General features: G+C 41.1%; 1 protein-coding gene across 4 annotated transcripts in view; it reads left to right on the forward strand.

Moving 5' to 3' along the window:
* The window catches only part of CPSF3 (cleavage and polyadenylation specific factor 3), a 43,812-nt gene that overhangs the window by 15,658 nt on the left and 6,161 nt on the right, over window positions 1-21,993 (forward strand). For 3 of the 4 annotated variants that reach the window (XM_021697787.1, XM_044919000.1, XM_021697790.2), the window contains 9 exons: window positions 506-656; window positions 5,864-6,039; window positions 7,061-7,219; window positions 8,023-8,169; window positions 12,067-12,219; window positions 13,630-13,738; window positions 14,969-15,067; window positions 16,190-16,284; window positions 18,229-18,316. In XM_021697787.1, coding sequence (XP_021553462.1) covers window positions 506-656; window positions 5,864-6,039; window positions 7,061-7,219; window positions 8,023-8,169; window positions 12,067-12,219; window positions 13,630-13,738; window positions 14,969-15,067; window positions 16,190-16,284; window positions 18,229-18,316 — 1,177 coding nt within the window. The remainder of the gene's footprint in view (window positions 1-505; window positions 657-5,863; window positions 6,040-7,060; window positions 7,220-8,022; window positions 8,170-12,066; window positions 12,220-13,629; window positions 13,739-14,968; window positions 15,068-16,189; window positions 16,285-18,228; window positions 18,317-21,993) is intronic. The other variant, XM_021697788.2, reaches the window with a different exon arrangement.

A 21,993-nucleotide genomic window follows, 5' to 3' on the forward strand; every position in this document is an offset into this window, starting at 1 on the left:
AGACCCCCCGCCAAGCAGGGAGCCCAATGTGGGACCCGATCCCGGGACTCCAGGATCATGACCTGAGCCGAAGGCAGTCGCTTAACCAACTGAGCCACCCAGGCACCCCCTTGAGGGATATTCTTAAAGAGAACTATAAGAAACAATATCTATTTCTGTTTTACAAGCTCTGATTTATCAAAGGTGGGAGAAATACCCTTTTTCCCATCCACGGAAAGCGAAATGGTTTAAAAAAATAAAAAGAATTATCTTGAGCAGGGAAGATACTTCATTTTAAATTTTTTTCCGGATTCCTTTTTCTAAAAATTTTTTACTGCTTAGTCAGATCTGAATTCTAACGTTGTTATTTGCTCTTCTTTTCAATTAGTATTATAACAGTGTGTTCAAGTAAATGGCATGTTAATGGAGAAATGAATCACTTTGCCGCTGCATTTTATTGACGTTTAACTTTTGTATTCTCTGGCAAGCGTCAGTCTCGGTCTCATACTTCTAACATGTCATTTAGGAATCTACTTATGGGACCCATATCCATGAGAAGCGTGAAGAGCGAGAAGCAAGATTCTGTAACACTGTTCATGACATTGTAAACAGAGGGGGCAGAGGTCTCATTCCTGTCTTTGCTCTTGGAAGGGCTCAGGAGCTGCTCTTAATTTTAGGTATGCCTTTTCCTTTTTATTGGGGGATTCTCAAAATCTTGGAGTGCCTTTCTATCAAGGTAATTGCCTGGCCTCGGATAGGTCATTCTGCCTTTCTGGGCTTCAGTTTCTGCATCTAAAAATATGCAGTGCTGTAAAAGCCCAGAGAAACAGTGACCCTTGGGCGCTGCTACTGGGAATATGAGTGGTACCCTTTTCTGGAAGTTGCCAACAGCCTCAGAACTCTCTGCAGTGAGCCTCAGGAGTCCTAAAAATATGTCACCTTTTGACCCAGCAGTACCGCCTGTGGGAAATATATGATACAAAGAAAATTTTTATCAGTAAGGCTATCCCTCATTTTAGTAGTTTTTAAAAATATTTATTTATTTGGGCGGGGGGCAGAGGGAGAGAATCTTAAGCAGACTCCTCCCTGAGCGCGGAGCCCCATGTGGGGCTCGATCTCAGCACCCTGAGATCATGACCTGAGCTGAAATCAGGAGTTGGACACTCAACTGACTGAGCCATCCAGGTGCGCCACTTAGGGAGACTTTTTAGTTCAAGACTTCTAAGGATAAATTTGACTTGCAGTTAGAAAAAAGGACCGAGAGAAAACTGGACTGGCTTAGGATGCATAAAATGCAGCTCCTACCATGTCCTATCTCTTACAGATCAGCTTTTGAGCTGGGGTCATTTACTCCATTTTTCCTTTTCAGTGTAATAGGGATAGACTTAGCCTTATTCTACAGATGGAAGTGAGAGCAAGAGTTCTATGTAACCATTTCTAGTTCTTCGCACTGAAGCTGTATACAGTCTTTAAGAAGAGCGCTTTCCCCAAATAGCATCGCAGAATGGTTGAGTTAGAAGGGATCATTAAGTATAAATATACACAGAAAGTGGCACCCATTGTTCCTCTTATTACAAAAAAACTTATACATGCTCATTGAAGTATTTAAAAAACAGAGAAAAGCAGAAAAAGGGTATCATCCACTTTCTCACTATCCAGATTTAACATCTTTCCAGTCATTTGTGTATTTTTTTTTTTAAAGATTTTATTTATTTATTTGACAGAGAGAGGGAACACAAGCAGGCGGAGTGGGAGAGGGAGAAGCGGGCTTCCCACCGAGCAGGGAGCCCAATGCGGGGCTTGATCCCAGGACCCTGGGATCATGATCTGAGCCGAAGGCAGATGCTTAATGACTGAGCCACCCAGGCACCCCCATTTGTGTATTTTTAACTAGGATTGGAGTACATACTGTTTTGAACCCTAGTTTTTTGAAATTCTAAAATGATGGGGGCGCTTGGGTGGCTCAGTCAGTTGAGCCTCTGACTCTTGGTTTTGGCTCAGGTGATGATCTCGTGGGTCGTGGGATCAAGCCCTGTGTTGGGCTTCTGTTCAGTGGAGAGTCTCTTTCTCCCTCTGCCCGTCCCCCCCCCCCGCCCCGCTCATGTTCTATCTAAAATAACTAAAGTCTTTAAAATAAGTTAAATAAATAAAAAGTCTCCATAACAAAGTAATTTGTAGAACAGAGGAAATTGGGAAGGGGAAACCATGTTGTTACCATCAAACTGGGTTGCCAGATTCAGCACATAAAAATATAAGACACAAGTTTAATTCAGTTAAACTTGAATTTCAGATAAATAATGAATACTATTTTAGCACAAGTGTCCCAAATATTTAATATATATTCTTACCCTGAAAATCTTTTGTTTTTTCTCTGAAATTCAAGTTTAACTTGGCATTTGGTATTTTTATCTGGCAAGTCTGCCATCAGGGCGTATGTTATGATTCCTTTTCTGAACCAGGACTGCTCTATGTGATTGCTTGCTCCTTTTCACCTAAATTCTCCCTTACAATGTAGTATAATAGAGGATAGCCATTTGAATGACTGGTTTCAAATTTCATCTGTGTTCTAGCCATGTGACCTTGGGGCAAGTTATTTAACTTTTCTTTGATATTTAAAATTTATACATAAAAATACACGCAAAAAATAGAAGTAATATGACCTTGGTATGTAGAATGCACTGCAAGGTACTTGAGAAATAAAAGTGTATGGAAAACTTTGACACCATTAAAAATTTTAATTACATCAGTAAAAACATGAGCAGAATAAACCAGAGGGCAAAGCAGGAAATATTTCACGTGTATGACAGGAAAAGTCCCTGTCCTTCTATAGAGTTTTTACTTATGGTCAAGTAGAAAAATAATATTCGCTCCCTATTCAACCTTTGTTTAAGCCTATTTCCTAATCTATAAGATGGAGATGAATCTTCATAAGGTTTGTAAAAATTAGAAATAATATGTAAATAATAATTGTAAACTGCATACTAGGCATTTAACACATTTCCTAAATGCAGGTGTGCCTAGGAGAATAAATGATATCTTTTGACCATACTACTCTTACAATATTTTGGGATTTAATGAGAGTTTTCCCCTAAAATAAGACTTCCTTTAAAAGTGTATTGCCCACAGTTTTCCTATATTATCAGAAACTGTTTGGCAGCTTTTTAAAAATATATAGTCAAACAGTAATGTTACTGTTCTGTTTTTAAGTGTTCAGTAACAATTTTAACTCTGGCAGTCCTGTTTTGTAACTAGCAAAGTCTGACTACAAAAAGCCTAATTTTGATAACTCTGAAATACTGAGAGTACATTTTTATTTAAAACTATCCCAGAATTTAGTGTCTCTCTAAGGTAATAAGTTATGGTCTGTTACTCACTGTAAACTTCTACTGAATTGTTTTTAAAACCCTCCACATCTTGGGACTGTGATCACAACATTCTTTTCAGGTCATGCACTAATATTTAGAAATAAGTTTTGATTTTGTAAGTTTAAGTTAGAACCAGGCTAATTTTCTTGAACTCTTTAAAACGTATTAAACATGGGTGCCTGGGTGGCTCAGTCATTAAGCATCTGCCTTCAGCTCAGGTCATGGTCCCAGGGTACTGGGATCGAGCCCCTCATCGGGCTGCCTGCTTCTCCCTCTCCCACTCCCCCTGCTTGTGTTCCCTCTCGCTATGTCTCTGTCAAATAAATAAAATCTTTTTCAAAAATAAATAAATAAAATATATTAAACAAAACAAAAAGGGAGAAGATATTTGCAAATCATACATCTGGTAAAGGGTTAATAACGAAAATATATAAAGAACCTACACAACCTAAAATCAAAAAACAACCTGATTAAGAAAATGGGCAGAGAACTGGAAAAACATTTTTCCACAAAAGACATCCAGATGTCCAACAGGCCCATAAAAAGATGCTCAACATCACTCATCATTCAAGGGAAATGCAAATCAGAACCGCAGTGAGATGAGATACCACCTCACACCTGCCAGATAGGTTATTACCAAAAGGACAAAAAAAAAAAAAAAAGATTAAATGTTGGCGAGGATGTGGAGCAAAGGAACCATTGTGCACTGTTGGTGGGAATGTAAATTGGTGCAGCCACCATATGGAGGCTCCTCAAAAAATTAAAAATCAAAATACCATATAATCTAGCAGTCCTACTTCTGGGTTTTTATCCAAAGAAAATGAAAACACCAATTTAAAGACATATATGCACCCTCTGTTCATTGCAGCATTATTTATAATAGCCAAGACATGGAAATGACCTAAGTGTTCACTGATGAATGAATGATAAAGAAGATATGGTATACAGAGACAGTGGAGAATATTACTCTGCCACAAAAAAGGATGAAATCTTGCCATTAATAAGAGAAAAAGACAAATACCATATGACTTCACTTACACGTGGAATCTAAAAAACAAAACAAATGAACAAACCAAACAGAAACAGGCTCATAGATAGAGGAAACAAACTGTTGGTTTACCAGACGTGGGAGGCCTTAGGGGTCAAGTGAAACAGGTGAAGGGGATTAAAATGTACAAACTTCCAGTTAGACGATAAAGACGTTATGGAAATGTAATCTGCAGCATAGGGAATATAGTTAGTGGTATTGTAATAACTTTGGTGACGGATGGTAGCTAGACTTACCATGGGGATCATTTTGTAGTGTATAAAAATATCGAATCACTATGCTATACACCTGAAACTAATAGGATATCATATGTCAGTGGTACTTCAATTTGAAAAAAAAATGTTAGCCTAGCCAGGGCCAGGAGCCTTCAGACCCTGGAAGTCCCTCCCGCTGCTCCACGAGAGCCTCTGCGCCTTGGCCCGGAGCTAAAGCACAAGAGGGGCCAACATGTGTTGAAAGAAGGAGCACCCTTTCTAACCAGAGTCTGCATCCCAGAGCCTTGGGCCACCTGTGGGTATCAAATCCTAGCTGCCCACATTCTGGTGTGTGATCTTGGATCTTGGGCACAGGGTTTGGTATTTCTGAGCCTCCATTCCTTCTGTAAGATGCGGACCCTGTGTGCTCTCTCTGTGGTCGCAGACGCCTATGGGAGCCCTGCTCAGCACGCCCAGGAAATGGCAGCCACTGCTCGTGCCGCTAGCCATCCCTGCCTCTGGGCTGCAGGGCCACCAGGGAAACCAAGGGGCAGGAACTAGAGCCTCGATTACAAGCAGCCTACAGGAAGCTGACTGACTAAAGCAAGATGGAATGTACTGGAAGGTATTGGTGTCCCCAGACTGTCCAGGAAAAATGGGAAGCCAGCGTGGAACAGGGACCCTCCTGAGGGCAGAAGGCAAGATCTACTAGGAATGCGTCCCAGGAAGGAGCACCCACTTACTATTACCTGGGTGTCTGCAGGCAGGGCCGAGCCCTGTGAGAGGCCTACCAGGTGCAGAGCCGTGAGGATGAGGCCTACTGTGGATAGGACCAGAAGGGACCGGAGAGAGGAGATGGCCTCAAGGAAAACAGCCAAGACCAGCAGGCCCCCCCCCCCCCCCCGCCGGCTTTCCAGCCCCATGCACAGCAGTGTCTTGAATGGGGTTTACCCTTAACCAGGGTAGTAATTACTACAGACAGAGCTGACATGCTGAACGAATTGTTGTGTGTGCTTGTAATGACAAATTGTATTTCGAACACCCCAGGGCAGTCCAAACCTTGATATCTGCTATTAACACATAAATTAGTCATTTACAAAAATTGTGAGAGAGGGAAATATATATATAGTTGTATAAATATATATATAAATACTGTTGTATATATATAATTCTAGGCTTTATTTCTTGGTTGTCTGAATTTCTTCTAATTCGTTTATTATTTGAACTATATACCCCACACAACAAAATGAAATTTGTTTCTTATAAAATCTCTCTAGATGAGTACTGGCAGAATCACCCAGAACTCCATGATATTCCCATATACTACGCGTCCTCTTTGGCCAAGAAGTGCATGGCAGTATACCAGACGTATGTAAATGCCATGAATGACAAAATCCGCAAACAGATCAACATCAATAATCCCTTTGTTTTCAAGCACATTAGTAACCTCAAGGTGAGTGCTGAGGAAGGACCCGTAAACACAGAGGAGTCGGTAGTGCTCACAGCTACTGCCATTGATTCTGAGGCCCAGTCCTTCTTGCTGAGGTCTCACTGTTTCTCTAGCAGGCACCGTTTTTCTTCATGAAAACAACAGTTTAGCAACTGGCATTCTTTTCTGCTTAACAATTTTTGCCACTTGTTCCAAGTCTGCATACATTCTCAGTATTTACTGTTGCTGATTAAGTTGGGTCTCTCTGCCATGGAAACAGGAGGTCCTGATGAGAAAAATACTCTTACATTATATATTAAGTTTTTCCATACTTACTCTAACCTAATCATCTTTTTGATTTCCACTGCAAATTCTGTGTGTGAAAACTTTTGTCATCACTTTTGTAGAGCATTCAATAAACAGTAAAATCTGATTTTCTTTAGTTAAAAAAATAGTTTTAGAAAAATATTTTTATTGAAACTAATGCTTTAATCTTAATAAATTATGCCCCAGATTATCCAAGTTATAAGTCATCTTCCAGTTATAAATGGGCTCCATTCATGAAGTATTTTTTAAGTTGATTTTTAAGAGTTAGAGCCAAGTTTTCCCTAGAAACAATGTTGAACTTTCTGGTTGGATTTCTAGGCCAGCTCGAAATCTTTATGAAGTGCGCAAGGCCATTGTGAGGGGAAAATTCTTTCAGAGTTCTATCTTGGGCAGATAGAAAGCTGTTTTGACTCTTAACTTTTTTCCTGCCCACCTCCTTAGCAATGAAAATGGTCCTAATAGCCCATTAATATCAGTAGGAGATTTAAAAGGTCAGTGTGAACTAACTGCCTTTTATCACTTTGTTCTCCTTTCATTCCTAGCCTGCATTGTTTAGGAGCTTAGAAATTGGACTTAAAATGTTTACTAGTCTCATTGAGGCCCTTTCAGTAGTGTGATTAATCTTTTTACCTAGCTTTTCGTTATTCTTTGAAAACGAGGAATGCCTTGCCAAACCCTGGTACTCAGCATGCCTTTACCATCCCTTTTCCCCTCTTAGAGCATGGATCATTTTGATGACATTGGCCCCAGCGTCGTCATGGCCTCCCCAGGCATGATGCAGAGCGGCTTATCCAGAGAGCTCTTTGAAAGCTGGTGCACGGATAAGAGGAACGGCGTCATTATAGCAGGGTACTGTGTGGAAGGGACGCTTGCCAAGGTCAGCCATGGTCTTAGACCACCGTGTTATTCCTAATCAGAATTGCCAAGGCGGCCCATTACAGCCTGAGAAGCACCCGTCTATTCGCAGTAAAAACTGTGGAAAGGAACCTATTTGAGACAAATGCAAAAACACGGATACCCTCATTCAGTGAAGAAGAAGTTTGCCAGTGTGTATTCTCTTGAAAGGTCACAGAAGGTGTTTGGGTCGATTGCCCATCATCCTGTTGATACACAACGGTTGATGTTGACTCTTAGGGATGTACGCATGGTAGGAAATGCGTGCAGAGCTCCAGAGGCAGTTTCTGAACATCCAAGCATCACGTCCTCTTCTCTCCTCTTCTAGAACTTGTCTTATTTTTAAAAATACCTCGTGATTCTCCATTTAGACCGTTTTTTATTACTTTAGCGTATTCTCTAAGTCACACAGACAGTGTTGGCTATGTATTTAAAATAGATTTCCAGAACAGAAACAGATCTGTCTGAAAAGTGACTTTTTAGAGCAGGAGAAGAGCTGGGAATCCAAGTTTGCCTTTATGATCATAAGTTACAGTTGCCACTTCCAATACTCCAAGTACATTGAATTTTAGTTAACTTGCTTTCCTGATTAAATATTTGCTCGACCAAGAAAATAAGTGTTTGATATTTACTAAGTCAATTGTTAGAATGCTTTTTTGTGCTAAAGGTCCCAAATTTAATGTAAGAATTTGTGGCTGCATTAACAAGTAGAAAATGTACCTTTTCTTTTCTGATTGGGTAGTTTATTTGTTTTGTTTCTTTTATTTTATTTTTTTTTTTTAACAGCATATCATGTCTGAGCCAGAAGAAATCACTACCATGTCTGGACAGAAGTTACCACTGAAAATGTCTGTTGATTACATTTCTTTCTCTGCTCACACAGATTACCAGCAAACCAGTGAATTTATTCGTGCTTTGAAACCGCCTCATGTGGTTAGTCTGTGAATTTGATTTATAACATTAAAGGGGAAGAAAACATACGCAAGAAACTGCAGCTGGTTTTCAAATCAGACACTGTCTGTCATTAAGGTAGTCCCGTTTCGCAGAAGGCTTCTGCGAGCACTTGCACCTGACCTTTGCAGCTCCCCTCTGAGTTGGTCAAGCTGTGCACTGTGTCTCCATTTACCCGAGGTCCCTCATCAGATCCCCCAGCCCCAACTCCAATGCCCTTCCCCCATTCTCCCCAGTAACTTAAGAGCACAGGCTTTGCTTGTGACTACTTGTTTTGAATCCCAGCTCCACCCCTTACTTGCTGGGTAACCCTGGGCAAGTTACTTAACTTCTCTGTGCCCCAATTGTAAATAGGGATGATGATGATACCTAGTAAGGTAATTATGAGGAAGGGATGAGAGAACATAGATCTAAAGCATGTAATACGGTGCCTGGCATGGAGTAAATGCTTAATAATACTGAAAGAGAGAAAGACAAATCATATAATAGTAAAAATTAAAGATCCAAATAGATATGAAATCACATAGCTCTTTACTGATGTGATTTGTTTATATTTTTAAGTTTCATGTAATACGAAAATAACAATTCTATTTTGGTGGGACTGGGGAGGGAATAAGAAAGGAAAGCTAAAAAAATATATGTATTTTTAATCAACAGAACACTTGGGGAACGTGTGTGTGTGGGAAACAGATGAAGTGCCCTTTCTAGATTTATTGAAAAGTAGTTTAGACGAAATAGCCTTTTGTTAGTTGTTTTTTTCCTTAAATTTTTTTCGTTGTGGTAAAATATATATAACATAGAAGTTGCAATTTTAACCATTTTTAAGTTGTGCAGTTCCATGGCATGAATCACATTCACGGTGTTGTGCAACCAAGAGAAACTGTACCTATTAAGGAAAAATTCCCCATTTCCTCCTCCCCAGCCCCAGGTAACCTGCAATTTACTTTCTGTCTCTCTGAATATGCCTGGCCTAGGTATTGCATGAAGGTGAAATCCTACAGCACTTAGCAGAATGTGCTCAAGGTCCATCCATATTGTAGCATGTATCAGAACTCCCTTCTTCTGTGTGGGTGACCATTCTGTTGTTTGTATAGACCACACACATGCATGTGGAATATGCATGCTGCGGTGAACACTGGCCTCTGAGTATCTGTGTGAGCCCCTGTTCTCACTTCTTTTGCATATACACCAAGGAGTGGGTTCGCTGGATCATAGGGTCATTCTCTTAACTCTTGGAGGAGTCACTCAACTCCCGAAGTGGCTGCACCATTCTGCATCCCCCCAGCAGGGCACAAACATTCCGATTTCACCATATCCTCGCCAACACTTGTTGTTTGCCTTTTTGTGACTACAGCCATTCCTAATAAGCGTGAAGCGGTATCTCATTGTGGTTTTGATTCTCACTTCCCTAATGACTAATGATGTTGAGCATCCTTTCATGTGCTCTTCTGTTAATTTTTGAGTTCTTTCTAGCCTGGAAGTCCTCACAGGGATTTGCCAGCGGCCCTTACTTGATAAGCAGAGTCTTGGGTGGAGAAAAATCCCTCACCTACTTGTTAGCTTTGTGAATTTCGTCACAGTGCAGGCTCCTCACAGGGGTTCCCTGGTGTATGTGGTTCATGGAAATGCTCCCACGTGTTAAAGCCGGGGAGGAAGTGTGGTAGTGCCCTTTCTCTCGGCAGTCACTGCTTCATCCTCAGTCCCATTTCATTGCTCTCCAGGCTCTCTTTCTGCTGACAGGATTGAACTCGATGCTTACCTTTCTTCAGTAACCAGGTCAGCAAAAGTATATCTGCGTGATAGAATAACAACAGTGTTAGTGGTAACCATAAGTAACAGTTAGCGTTGATTATTTACCATGTGCCAGATACTGTACTCATGTTTTAAGCAATCTCTACACCTGACATGGGGCTCAAACTTACAACCCCGAGCTCAAGAGTAACGTGCTCTACTGACTGAGCCAGCCAGGCACCGTGTACTCTGGTTTACATGCATCAACTTGCTTACTCCTTACAACCAACAACTATTTGTAGATGAGAAAACTGAGATGTTAGGTAACTTGCCCGAGTTTCCATAGCTAGGAAGCGCTTAAGGAGCCAGGACTTGTGTTTGAGCAGCCAGGCCTCAAAGCTGGGCTCTTTACTCGGCCATATGCCTCTGCCTAGGAGTGATGCTAGGTAGGCTTCTGTGAGCCCAGGCAAGAAATCATCTACCAGGAGTCTGTAGGTTAAGAATGATCTGTCTTGCTGTTGAATCTCAGATCTGTACCTCTGAAACAAATAATGCAATATATGTTAAGAAAAAAAAAAGAAGAAGAAGGTAGCGGGAGGGGAAGAATGAAGCAGGGGAAATCGGAGGGGTAGACAAACCATGAGAGACGATGGACTCTGAAAAACCAACTGAGGGTTCTAGAGGGGAGGGGGGGTAGGATGGGTTAGCCTGGTGGTGGGTATTGAGGAGGGCACATTCTGCATGGAGCACTGGGTGTTATGCACAAACAATGAATCATGGAACACTTCATCTAAAACTAATGATGTAATGTATGGGGATTAACATAAGAATTAAAAAAAAAAAAAAGAATGATCTGTCTTGTAAAATACAGATGATAGAAGTGAATGGGAAGAGACCGGTATCTAATACAGTTATTGTAAATACCCCTCAAAGGCAATTTCATTTGGTCCCAAAGTATTCTATTTGGTATTACTATAATAAACGGAAGAAAATATCAGAAGTCTTTTTCTTTCCCCATAAAAAGCTTCTTTTGAAAGTCTTGTATTAGGAAACCTAAAGAAAACTGGGTGTTCTCTGCATTAGTAAGAATAGCAATGGTTTTGTCGAAGAATCCTACGTCTAAAGCCGGCAGAGCCTACAGAAGTCACGCAGTGCAGCCCTTTACAGTTGAACATAGAAGTCTAGAAAAAGTCCAACTTCCATACAGTTGTATATCTCACTAGTGGGAACACCTGAAGTAGAAGTGTCTGTACTTTCTCTTAAAATAGTTCTACTTCAGGATTTTTAAAGCCAAACAGAATGAAAATAACTGTACAAGTTTGATTGACGGGAGGTCCTTCAAAGTCGTTACGTTTAATAACGTCAAGTATATGTCTGTTGCACATATTAAAGTCAGATAGGGGCCATCATTAAACTGAACTCAGGATGTTTCCCTTTGCTCTCTTACAATTCATTCTTTTTTTTAAATTTAATTTTATTATGTTAATCACCGTACATTACATCATTAGTTTTTGATGTAGTGTTCCTGATTCATTGTTTGCGTATAACACCCAGTGCTCCATGCAGAACGTGCCCTCTTTAATACCCTTCACCAGGCTAGCCCATCCCCCCACCCCCCTCCCCTCTAGAATCCTCAGTTTGTTTCTCAGAGTCCATAGTCTCATGGTTCGTCTCCCACTCCGATTTTCCCCCTTCATTTTTCCCTTCCTACTATCTTCTCTCTCTTTTTTTAAACATATAATGTATTATTTGTTTCAGAGGTACATAAGTATGATCTGTGATTCATCAGTCTTACACAATTCACAGTGCTCACCATAGCACATATCTTCCCCAATGTCTATCACCTAGCCACCCCATCCCTCCCACCCCCCACCACTCCAGCAACCCTCAGTTTGTTTCCTGAGATTAAGAATTCCTCATATCAGTGAGATCATATGATACATGTCTTTCTCTGATTGACTTACTTCACTTAGCATAACACCCTCCAGTTCCATCCATGTCGTTGCAAATGGCAAGATCTCATTCCTTTTGATGGCTACATAATATTCCATTGTATATATATACCACATCTTCTTTATCCATTCATCTGTTGATGGACATCTTGGCTCTTTCCATAGTTTGGCTATTCTTACAATTCATTCTATGTAGATTTTAGTCCATGGAGAACAGAATGAAATGGCCAGATTGAAAGCAGCCCTGATTCGAGAATATGAGGACAACGATGAAGTTCACATAGAGGTTCATAATCCTCGGAATACAGAAGCTGTGACCTTGAATTTCAGAGGAGAAAAGCTAGCCAAGGTAAAAGGTTGTGGTTTCTGATCTTATCCAGGTCTTTTCTAAAGGGAAATGTATACGTCTTAAAAATACAGACTTCTTTTCATCAAAGCAAGATAATGTCCTTAATGATGATTTCTGTCTACTTAGTATTGTATAAGAATTTTATCCATATGCTTTTTTAGGTCTTCTGGTCCTGCTAATTCATTTCTTCACGTAGGAAGTTTTCAAGTACATTAGATCTTAATGCAGTTGAATTTGGTAGCTTTGTAATCCACATCTCCACTTCCTTTTCCTCCCTGTGTCTGAGAATAAACAAATATTCCTTACTGTTTTATTACTACATCTAATACACTGTTCTGTCCACTGGTCCTTCTCCCAAAGAATCTAAAGATAGGCTCGTATGTTTAAGCATATATGTGGTATGATAGAACTTACAAAAATTTATCCATGTTTGATGCTGAAATATAGTATTTTCAGAAGTTAAAAATAAAATAGTTAAAAATCTTACCTGAGGTTTTAGAGGGATGCTGTAAGGTAGCTGCAATTGTATCTCCTGTTAAGATTTTTTTTTAAGATACTTCTAAGGGGAACTTTTTAATGATTTATCTGAAGTTTTAAATATCAGACATGTATTAATGAGCAACTTTACAGCAGTTCTTTTAATATAGAATGAGCCAGATATGAGAAGGCTAATTGATGAATATCCTTCCTTGCAGTTGAGTTTGAGAGGAAAAAAAGTCAGCAGAAGTTAAGATGTGAGGCTTTTGTTGCCAAAGGACAGAGACGGTTGTATTTACTCCTGAATTAACTCGTATTCTCAAAACTTTCCAGTGGCCAGTTTAATGGAAGCAACCTTGTACCTATAGAAAAATGTGTTCAGTTAGGAATCTAAGAATTAAATTTCCCAAGCTCTGCTGGTTGAGATTTGGGGAGGGGGAGGAATTTTACAGTCAATTTAGGAGAAGCGGAGTTGAACAAAAGCTGCTTTCTTTACAACAGGACTTTTCAGAGTTTTTGTTTTTACTTCTTGTTTTTTTTAAGATTTTATTTACTTATTTGAGAGACAGAGAGAGCACACAAGCAGGGGGAGCAGCAGAGGGAGAGGGAGAAGCAGGGAGCCCAATGCGGGGCTCGAACCCAGGACCCTGGAATCATGATCTCAGCTGAAGGCAGACACTTAACTGACTGAGACACCCAGGTGCCCCCAGAGTTTTTATTAGGCCATTATACATTATAAACCTTCAAGAAATATAGTAAGCAGCATTTAAAAATTTGTTTAACTAGAGGGGCGCCTGGGTGGTACAGTTGGTTAAGCATCCAACTTTTGATTTTAAATGCCTAATGGGCATCATTATGATTGAGTATCTGAATAATTGCGTTTTCCAAAATTGGAACTTCCACCTCCTTTTTTTTTTTTTTTTTTTTTAATAGGTCATGGGCTTTTTAGCAGACAAGAAACCAGAACAAGGCCAGCGGGTCTCAGGAATACTTGTTAAAAGAAACTTTAATTATCACATACTTTCTCCTTGTGATCTCTCCAGTAAGTATACTATTAATCATCAAATATAAATTGATTTTCACATTGAAACAAAATCTACGAAAACTTCTCTTACTAATGGCCAAACTTTAAGTAACAGCCAAGTCATAGAAATTGATGGGTTAGTAATGCACATAACTTAATTGGGGGGGGGGGGGAATCTTCCTTGAACTATTTAAATGTTTGAATTCTTTGTGGACTTTTTTCTTAATTGGGAACATAAGTTCACCTCCAAGGTTGACCACTCCTGCTGACCCTTGACAAGCCTGTTTTCCACCTTTCGCAGTGGAGTCCTGGTGCTTTTATTTTCTGAAGTAACCTTGGACTCCCCACTCATGCATTTTGATCTTTATGACCTAGACTTTTACATCGCTTGCTGGACCTTTATGTTGTTTGTCTATATAGATGCTGGGCCACCATTACTTTTGCCATAAATATGGTATCACGTTAAATAACTGTGCTCCGTTTTATGCACAATAAAGCACTAATAGAGTACAAGTGCTTTATGAAAGGATAAGAAATAGGGTTTAGGTATTCATCTGTGAGCTGGGCCGGCGGTCAGCTTTAGTGCACCACGCAGGTGCAGTATAACTTGTCCCCCTCCCAGCGGTGAGTGCGGTCTCGCTCTGGGCCAGGCACCGTTGTCCCCCTCCCAGTGGTGAGTGCGGTCCCGCTCTGGGCCAGGCACCAGGCCGGGTGCTGGAGGACTAACGATGCGCTACAGAGCACAGCCCCGGCCCCTGGATGCTGCCTCATGAGAGAAGCATCCTTGTCCAGAGCTAGTCACCACGCTGAGTGACATAGAGAAGTGCCTAAGTTTGTGAGGAGAGAACAAACAGGTCTAGAAGAGTCGGAAAGGTTTTGTAGCACTTGTGCTGCGTGGTGAAGGGTTGTCGGGAGTGGCCAAGCCCGGAATCAGCAGAGGACAAGCTGGGGTGTACTGGCTTGGGGACCTGCAGGGACCCGATGTTTTCAGGGCAGTGAGGCTGCTGTCTTATAGCTGAAGCATAAGCTAACTAGTCGGGGAGCAGGGGTGGGCGTAGGGAGTTAAAGGGGGAAATGTAAGGTGGAAAGAGATTAAGGAGCACCTTATACTCTTTCTGAAAAACATGTTCTTGTTTACCTTGCTTTAACTTCCCTCTACCCCTGTATGCGCAGATTGTAGATTGCAGATTGTATTTTGTGTGATTAGTATTGTTACTTAAAGTGTATTTATTCTAATTTCCTCTTCAGATTATACTGACTTGGCCATGAGCACTGTGAAACAGACCCAAGCCATTCCCTATACCGGTCCTTTTAATTTGCTCTATTACCAACTACAGAAATTGACAGGTGTGTGTATTTGTTAAAATGCACCTAATTGTTTTCTGCTTTTGAGTAAGATAAGTATATATCTGAGAAAGGATGTTATTTAATTTGGGTAATTATCTCAGAATTTGCACAAATTTTATTTGTACTTTGCTTGGACATGTTCTCAGCTTTGGTGAATTTTTGAAAGTGTACTCATAAATTTTTAAAATTGTGTTATACTTCTTATCCTTGATCCACTGAAAATTCTAAAATCAGTAATCTTTGCTCCTCGTGTTTAAAATCCACTTTAGTGTATGCTAGTGCTAAATTTCATCTATTTCTTTTCTTATTCAGAAAATAAGTTTTCTGGTTCCATCAGGACCAGTTTATACAGCAGGTTTTACAAGAACACATGACCGCTGGCCAAAGGCCAGTAAAACAGCAAACCTGTTCATTTTTCATATTAGACCATTCGGAGCTAGAGATTTTGGGGCATGAACATAATAAGGGGCACTGACTAAGTTAAAAGGTGTGGATTCCCTCTAATAAGCAGGAACATTTGAATAATAAATTATACTTTATATTAATATGCTCTTCATAATTCAAATAGCAAAATACAACCATAAAATAAACCAGTAGAAAGAAAATCTTCTTTTCTTTTACTTCAGATCGTCATATCAGAATTATAGGTCATAACACAGAAAGATAATAAAATTAACCCTTAATTAAGAGGTTCCTGGGAGGACCAGAAAAGTCTCCTTTTAAACAACAGAATATTCCTGTAGAGTGATGAAGTCTATGAAGACAGAAGGCAGAAGTGACTAGTTGGAAGTAGTTGACTGGTCTCATGTTAAATTTTAAGATGCTAGTGGCTAAATCTCTTACATAAACACATGTTTGACAATCACCAAAGTTTGTGACTGAAAAAATGTTGAGGGTCCAAGGTAAATCCTGCCTCATTATATGAGTTTAATACATGTTGAGATCTTTCAGTTGCTGCAAGCAGTTCACATAAAACTTAGTTATTTGAAATCTAAGTACACAAATGGGTAATTTTTTCATTGTGTATCAGATTTATTTCAGCTGTCTCTATAAACAAAGCAATAATAATGCCTCTGGAAGATTATCAGAAAATTATATACATCTTGATACTCTTTTTTTCAGGTGACGTGGAAGAATTAGAAATTCAAGAAAAACCTGCTCTGAAAGTATTCAAAAATATCACTGTCATACAGGAGCCAGGAATGGTGGTATTAGAAGTAAGATCATTTACCTAAACAAGGAGGGGAAAAAATTTTAAGACTTCACATATAATTATAGAGAAAATTTGTTTCTTCTCAATCAGGAAAAATATATGTGTGTGTGTGCATATTTTTCTTGCCCAGATCAGCTTTAAATGTGACATAGCTGGGCACTTCCTATGTAGTTCCAATAACATAGAAACTAGTATTAAGGGCAACTGGGTACCTCAGTCCGTTGAGCATCCAGCTCAACTGTCTCAGCTCAGGTTTTGATCTCAGGGTCATGAGTTCAAGGCCTGCACTGGGCTCCATGCCTGGTGTGGAGCCTAGTTGAAAAGAAAAGAAATGAGGGGTGCCTGGGTGGCTCAGTTGTTAAGTGTCTGCCTTCAGCTCCGGTCATGATCCCACGGTCCTGGGATTGAGCCCCGCATCAGGCTCCCTGCTCTGCGGGAAGCCTGCTTCTCCCTCTCTCACTCCCCCTGCTTGTGTTTCGTCTCTCGCTGTGTCTCTCTCTGTCAAATAAATAAATAAAATCTAAAAAAAAAAAAAAGAAATGGAACTAATGTTAAATTAAGGCTTAATATTTAGTATGTGTAGTGAATATAGGTCTCATGTGAGAAGTCCCAACTAATTTTGTGATAGTGCTGGATGTCTTCACTTATATCAAAATATCCAACATTCTCAAGATAAAAATCAAATTCTGTTACTTTGAAACAAATAGACGTCACGCAGCGCTCTTAAGAGTGGAATTTTGAAAATTCAAATAAGCAATATTACTTTGACCCAAATACACAAAGGCTAGAAACCACTGTGTGTGGTTCCTACTATTAGAATTTTAAATTCCTACTGGTAGAATTTGGAACCCAGACACCAAATTAATTTGATGGTTGATTTTGATAACTTGGCATCTGTTAAGTTTAAAGAAGGAATTTCAAAGTGAATCCTGGAACCAGATGATCCAGGGAAGTACCTCATCTCTTTCTCTGCCTCGAGGTAGAATCCTATGTAAATTCCCCATCTAGATGGTCTGCTGTTCTGTTCTTACAGATTTTTTTTTTAAGATTTTGGCCATTTCTTTTGGAGAGAGGGAGAGAGAAAGTGCGCATGCACAAGCTTTGAGAGGGATAGCGGGAAAAAAATTTTTTTTTTTTAAAGATTTTATTTATTTATTAGAGAGCGAGCGAGAGAGAAACAGCATGAGAGGGGGGAGGGTCAGACGAGAAGCAGGCTCCCCGCCGAGCCGGGAACCCGATGCGGGGCTCAATCCCGGGACTCCGGGATCATGACCCGAGCCGAAGGCAGTCGCTCAACCAACTGAGCCACCCAGACGCCCCGGGAAAGAATCTTAAAGCAGACTCCCTGCTGAGCGCAGAGCCCACACACAGGGCTCCATCTCATGACCCCGAGACCACGACCTGAACTGAAATCAAGAGTAGCACGCTCAACCGACTGAGCCCCCAAGCGCCCCTTACACATTAGGGAAGGCACTTGTTCCTGAAATAATTCACCTGGTCCCACATTCACCTGGCAGAGGAGGAAAACCGTCTTGGAGCCCTGGGCATGTGCAGGGGCAAGGGGCCTAGGCTTCGTGTGGGAAACAAAAGGAAGTGTTTAAAAATACCGCCTTCTTCCCATGCTGTGTGCTTATGAAACCCAGTGCTCAGGGATCTGCATTTGATCCCAGCACCTGAGTTACTGCTGTGTTACGTCATGCAAGTGACCTCTGTAAAATGAAGGTGTTCTGAGGATCAAGTGTGGGGATGCCCATAAAGCCCTTGCCGCAGAGGAAGCACTCAGTACATCTTAGAGAAGTCCAGCATTATTAATTGCAGGTTAGTTTCAGTCAGTGGAAATGCACGACACAAAGTCCCATACGTACAGTCCGTGGATGCGCAGGTAGCGCGCACAGCGTTTGTGGCCGGCCCTGCTCACACCGTTCTGCTGCTGCCCTTTTCTTCACAGTGGCTGGCAAACCCTTCCAATGACATGTATGCAGACACAGTAACAACCGTGATACTGGAAGTCCAGTCCAACCCGAAGATAAGGAAAGGTACGGAATGATTGCATTTTTATCAATTAATTCTTTCACTTCTCCCATGGTCTGTGAACTAAAAAGCAGAAGACAGAATTCTAGAATCTGAAATGTGCTTGTTCCACTCCTGTAGCCTTCAAGATACAATATGTGCATAACACTGCATGTTACTCATATTTTACTTCTTGTCCTGGGTCTTTATTTGTGCTGTTGCCGAAAATCTGGTTGCCATGAACACTAAGATAAAATTCCTTAGTCACAGTCCTCTCAATCAGAAATTCCAAAATATTGCTGAATCGAGCCAGCAGTCTAATAAGAAAATCGGTGGCCCTGTTGGTGTTCAGGAAAACCCGTTGAACAGAATGGAATCCCTCCTTAGGGCAATTTTGCAGTCACTTTAGGTTTTCTTTTCTAAGTAGCCATTTTCAGTCAAAGAAGACACTAGTGAAGATATCTGTGTTATTTCTTTCCAGTTGTTATCTATTTTATACATAACTCAGTGTAACGCTTCATTGGCATGGAAGGTAGCCCATGAAGAATTCGGGGAAGCCTCCCAGCCTTTACTCTTCTCATGGTACCAGGTTGTGCTCTGAGAAAATGATTCTCTTCCTTGAAATTACAAAGAATAAACAAGTAGGTAGTCTTTGATTGCAGGAGGAAAAAACGTTTTGCTGGATACTTAATAATCCATTGTCTTGTACCTGACCGCGTCTGTATGATGAACCGAATAAATACCTAGACGAATCTTTTTTTTTTTTTTTAAAGATTTTATTTATATATTTGACAGAGAGAGGGAACGCAAGCAGGGGGAGTGGGAGAGGGAGAAGCAGGCTGCCCACCAAGCAGGGAGCCCGATGTGGGGCTCGATCCCAGGACTCAGGGATCATGACCTGAGCGAAGGCAGACGCTTAACGACTGAGCCACCCAGGCACCCCTAGACGAATCTAACTTACTTATCTGAGGTACTGGTGAGCGCTTGAATTTGTTTTGAGTAATAGTAAAAAATGGTGAAAACGTTCATCTGGACGCCGCTGGTGACCTGTGTTGGTGGAATTAGCTGGTGGGGAGCGGCCACCCCATGTGCATGTAGGATGGCACCTCCACGAGCCCGGGTTCTCCCGGGGTGCCCACTCAGTGTCAGCATGTGCCCCCAGGCACAGAAGTACACGTGTGGCGGAACAGCGCGAAAGGCGGTTGTCAGGTTTTTCTTATTTTCCTATTTTACATTTTCCTTAGGTGATAGAAATACAAAGGACAAAGCGCGAGGTGGAGGTGTGTGGGAAGGAGGAGCTTCCTTGCGCTGACGTCACAACCGATGAGTGGTGGCGCGCTGAGGGGCAGAGTGGAGGGCAGAGAACAAGAAGGAAGGGCTCAAACCCAGAGCCTTGAGTGGGCACACGCCTCAGGATCGATGCCCACTTCCCTGAGAACACAGCCGGCCTTCCCTTTGTATCTTAGCTTCGTTCTGTTCAGATCAGACACTTGGAACTGAATTGCTTTAACCTCCTGGACTCCTTTCTGTTCACTGCATTTTGATAACCCTTTTGTAAAATGAAGTCTGTCCTGTGATATAAGCGCCTGATGTCAGTATTTTTGTCAGGTATTTGTGTACTTTTCTGAAATATGAGACATTACGCACAAACAGTGTTAGGATGCTGGGGGGTCTTCAGGGCCGTGTCACGTCGTAGCCACCCTGAGCCCGTTTCCGCGCTGCGTGGTGGGGCAGGGGCCTCGGGGCGTGTCGGGCCTGAGCCTGTCGACTTTGGTGTCCAGACGCCATCTGCAGCTGTGACAAAGCTGCCGCTTAGCGACTGTGCTGGAAAACGAAAACAGATAATCACCAAATGTGTCCTGTCTGTGTCGAACAGGAAGGAGCGCGTGAGCGACCTTAGATGGGTCTGACTTTATATTGCGCATTTCTATTAGTACTCTGGTCCAGAGTGAAAGTGTGCCTTTACTCTGATCTGTGCTAGTCAGCAATGGCTATTATATTATTAGTGATCCATTTTTAATAATAATAACAACAGTGTAAACATTGCTTCCTAAGGTTAGCATCTGGGCACTCCCCAGGGAGTCACTGCAGACAGGCTACAAGAGGGTTTTTTCCATGAGTTAACTGTGCTGAATTAGCTGGCGGCCCTGGGTTCCCTAGTGCTTCCCTGCTTTGTGTTGTATTCAGAAAAGGAGAGTCTGTTCTTCTGGAGCAATGAGGTGCTTGCAAAGCTAGCATTCATTTGACAAATATTTATCGAGCACCTTCTGTTGGGCAGGTATTATTCTCGGTGCTCAGGACATAGCAGCGAACACGGCAGATGGTTAGTGAGCACCGGGGAGCTGGTGGTCTAGTGAGCGCCAGGGCGGCTTCATAGGGTTTGGAGCAGGGGCAGAAGTGTAGGGCTTTATGGACCATTTTAAGGACTTTGGACTTGTAGTCGGAGTGAAGCATGTTATGTTGTAAGGTTTTTAAAGGGTTGCGCTGGTGCTCGTTGAGAGACTGGGAGGGCAAGTAAAGAAAGCAGGTGTTTCAGTTGAGAGCTTTTGTGGCCATGCGGGTGGGGGGGTGGCAGAAAGTGCTTGGGTTCTGGAGATGGGTTGAAGGTCAAGCCTGCAGTCTTTCCTGCTGGGTTAGATACAGAGGGTGAGAGAAAGCAGACAAGATGAATTTTAAAGAGAGAAGACAGTGACCCAAGGAGTGTATGTGCTACATTAGCCTGGAAATACAACTTGTGTTTTTATCTGTGTGTGTGTGTTTAGCCCCGCCTTCAATTTCTGTATCCCCCTGTTCTCATCAAGGACACACAGCCAAGCTTAAGCATTTTCAAAATATATTCTTTTATGTTCTTCTGTTCCATTACGTCCTTCCGTTTGGCACTGCACCTGTTTTCAGCACGTCTGTGTCCTGACACACACGCCTACTAGAGGCAGGTGTACATAGATAACTATGATTTCACATTGTACACATATAATCTTGGGTATCTGAGGAGTTTGTCATAAATATTAGTGATAAATAGGCAAATATGCATACATGTGCACTCAGAATTTGGAAAGTTTCTTTTAATAGTTTCATAGCTTAGATAGTTTTTAATGTATTTCATGGGATTTTACATGTCAGTTAAATGCTTGTTTAATACTTAACAGAATTAATGATTATAATTAAAGTATAAGGTTTTATTATATAGCTTTCTTGGCTGGCATCTGGTTCATTGTATATTCAGTTAAAACTCAAAACTATTTCACCATAAGGAGAAAACCTTTTGCGACTGTGGGTTGTGATGGATGGTTAACTGCACTTCTTGCGATTATTTCGCTGTGTATACAAATATCAAATCATCATGTTGTATACCTGAAATTAATATAATGTTATATACCAGTGAGACCTGCATTTTTTAAAAAGAAGGAAAAAGCCTCATGATTTAAAAGCAATCAGAGTAACTGTAGTCTGACTTACAGAATAACTTAGGAAAAATGGCAGTCTGGCTCTTTTCCACAGAGTAGGTTCACTATGATCAACTTTGAAAACACATCACTCCACAAAGAAACGTCATATTCTTTAGCTATCAGCCCCCAATCAAGATAGCCACTAATCTGCTTGCTTTTTTTTTTCTCCTACTTTCTCTCTCTATGGATTTACCTCTTCTGGACATTTCATAAAAATTGAATCATAATACACGGTTTTTTGTGACTGGCTTCTTTCA

This window comes from Neomonachus schauinslandi, chromosome 10 (assembly GCF_002201575.2).
Source record: "Neomonachus schauinslandi chromosome 10, ASM220157v2, whole genome shotgun sequence".
In the NCBI taxonomy this organism is placed as follows: domain Eukaryota; kingdom Metazoa; phylum Chordata; class Mammalia; order Carnivora; family Phocidae; genus Neomonachus; species Neomonachus schauinslandi.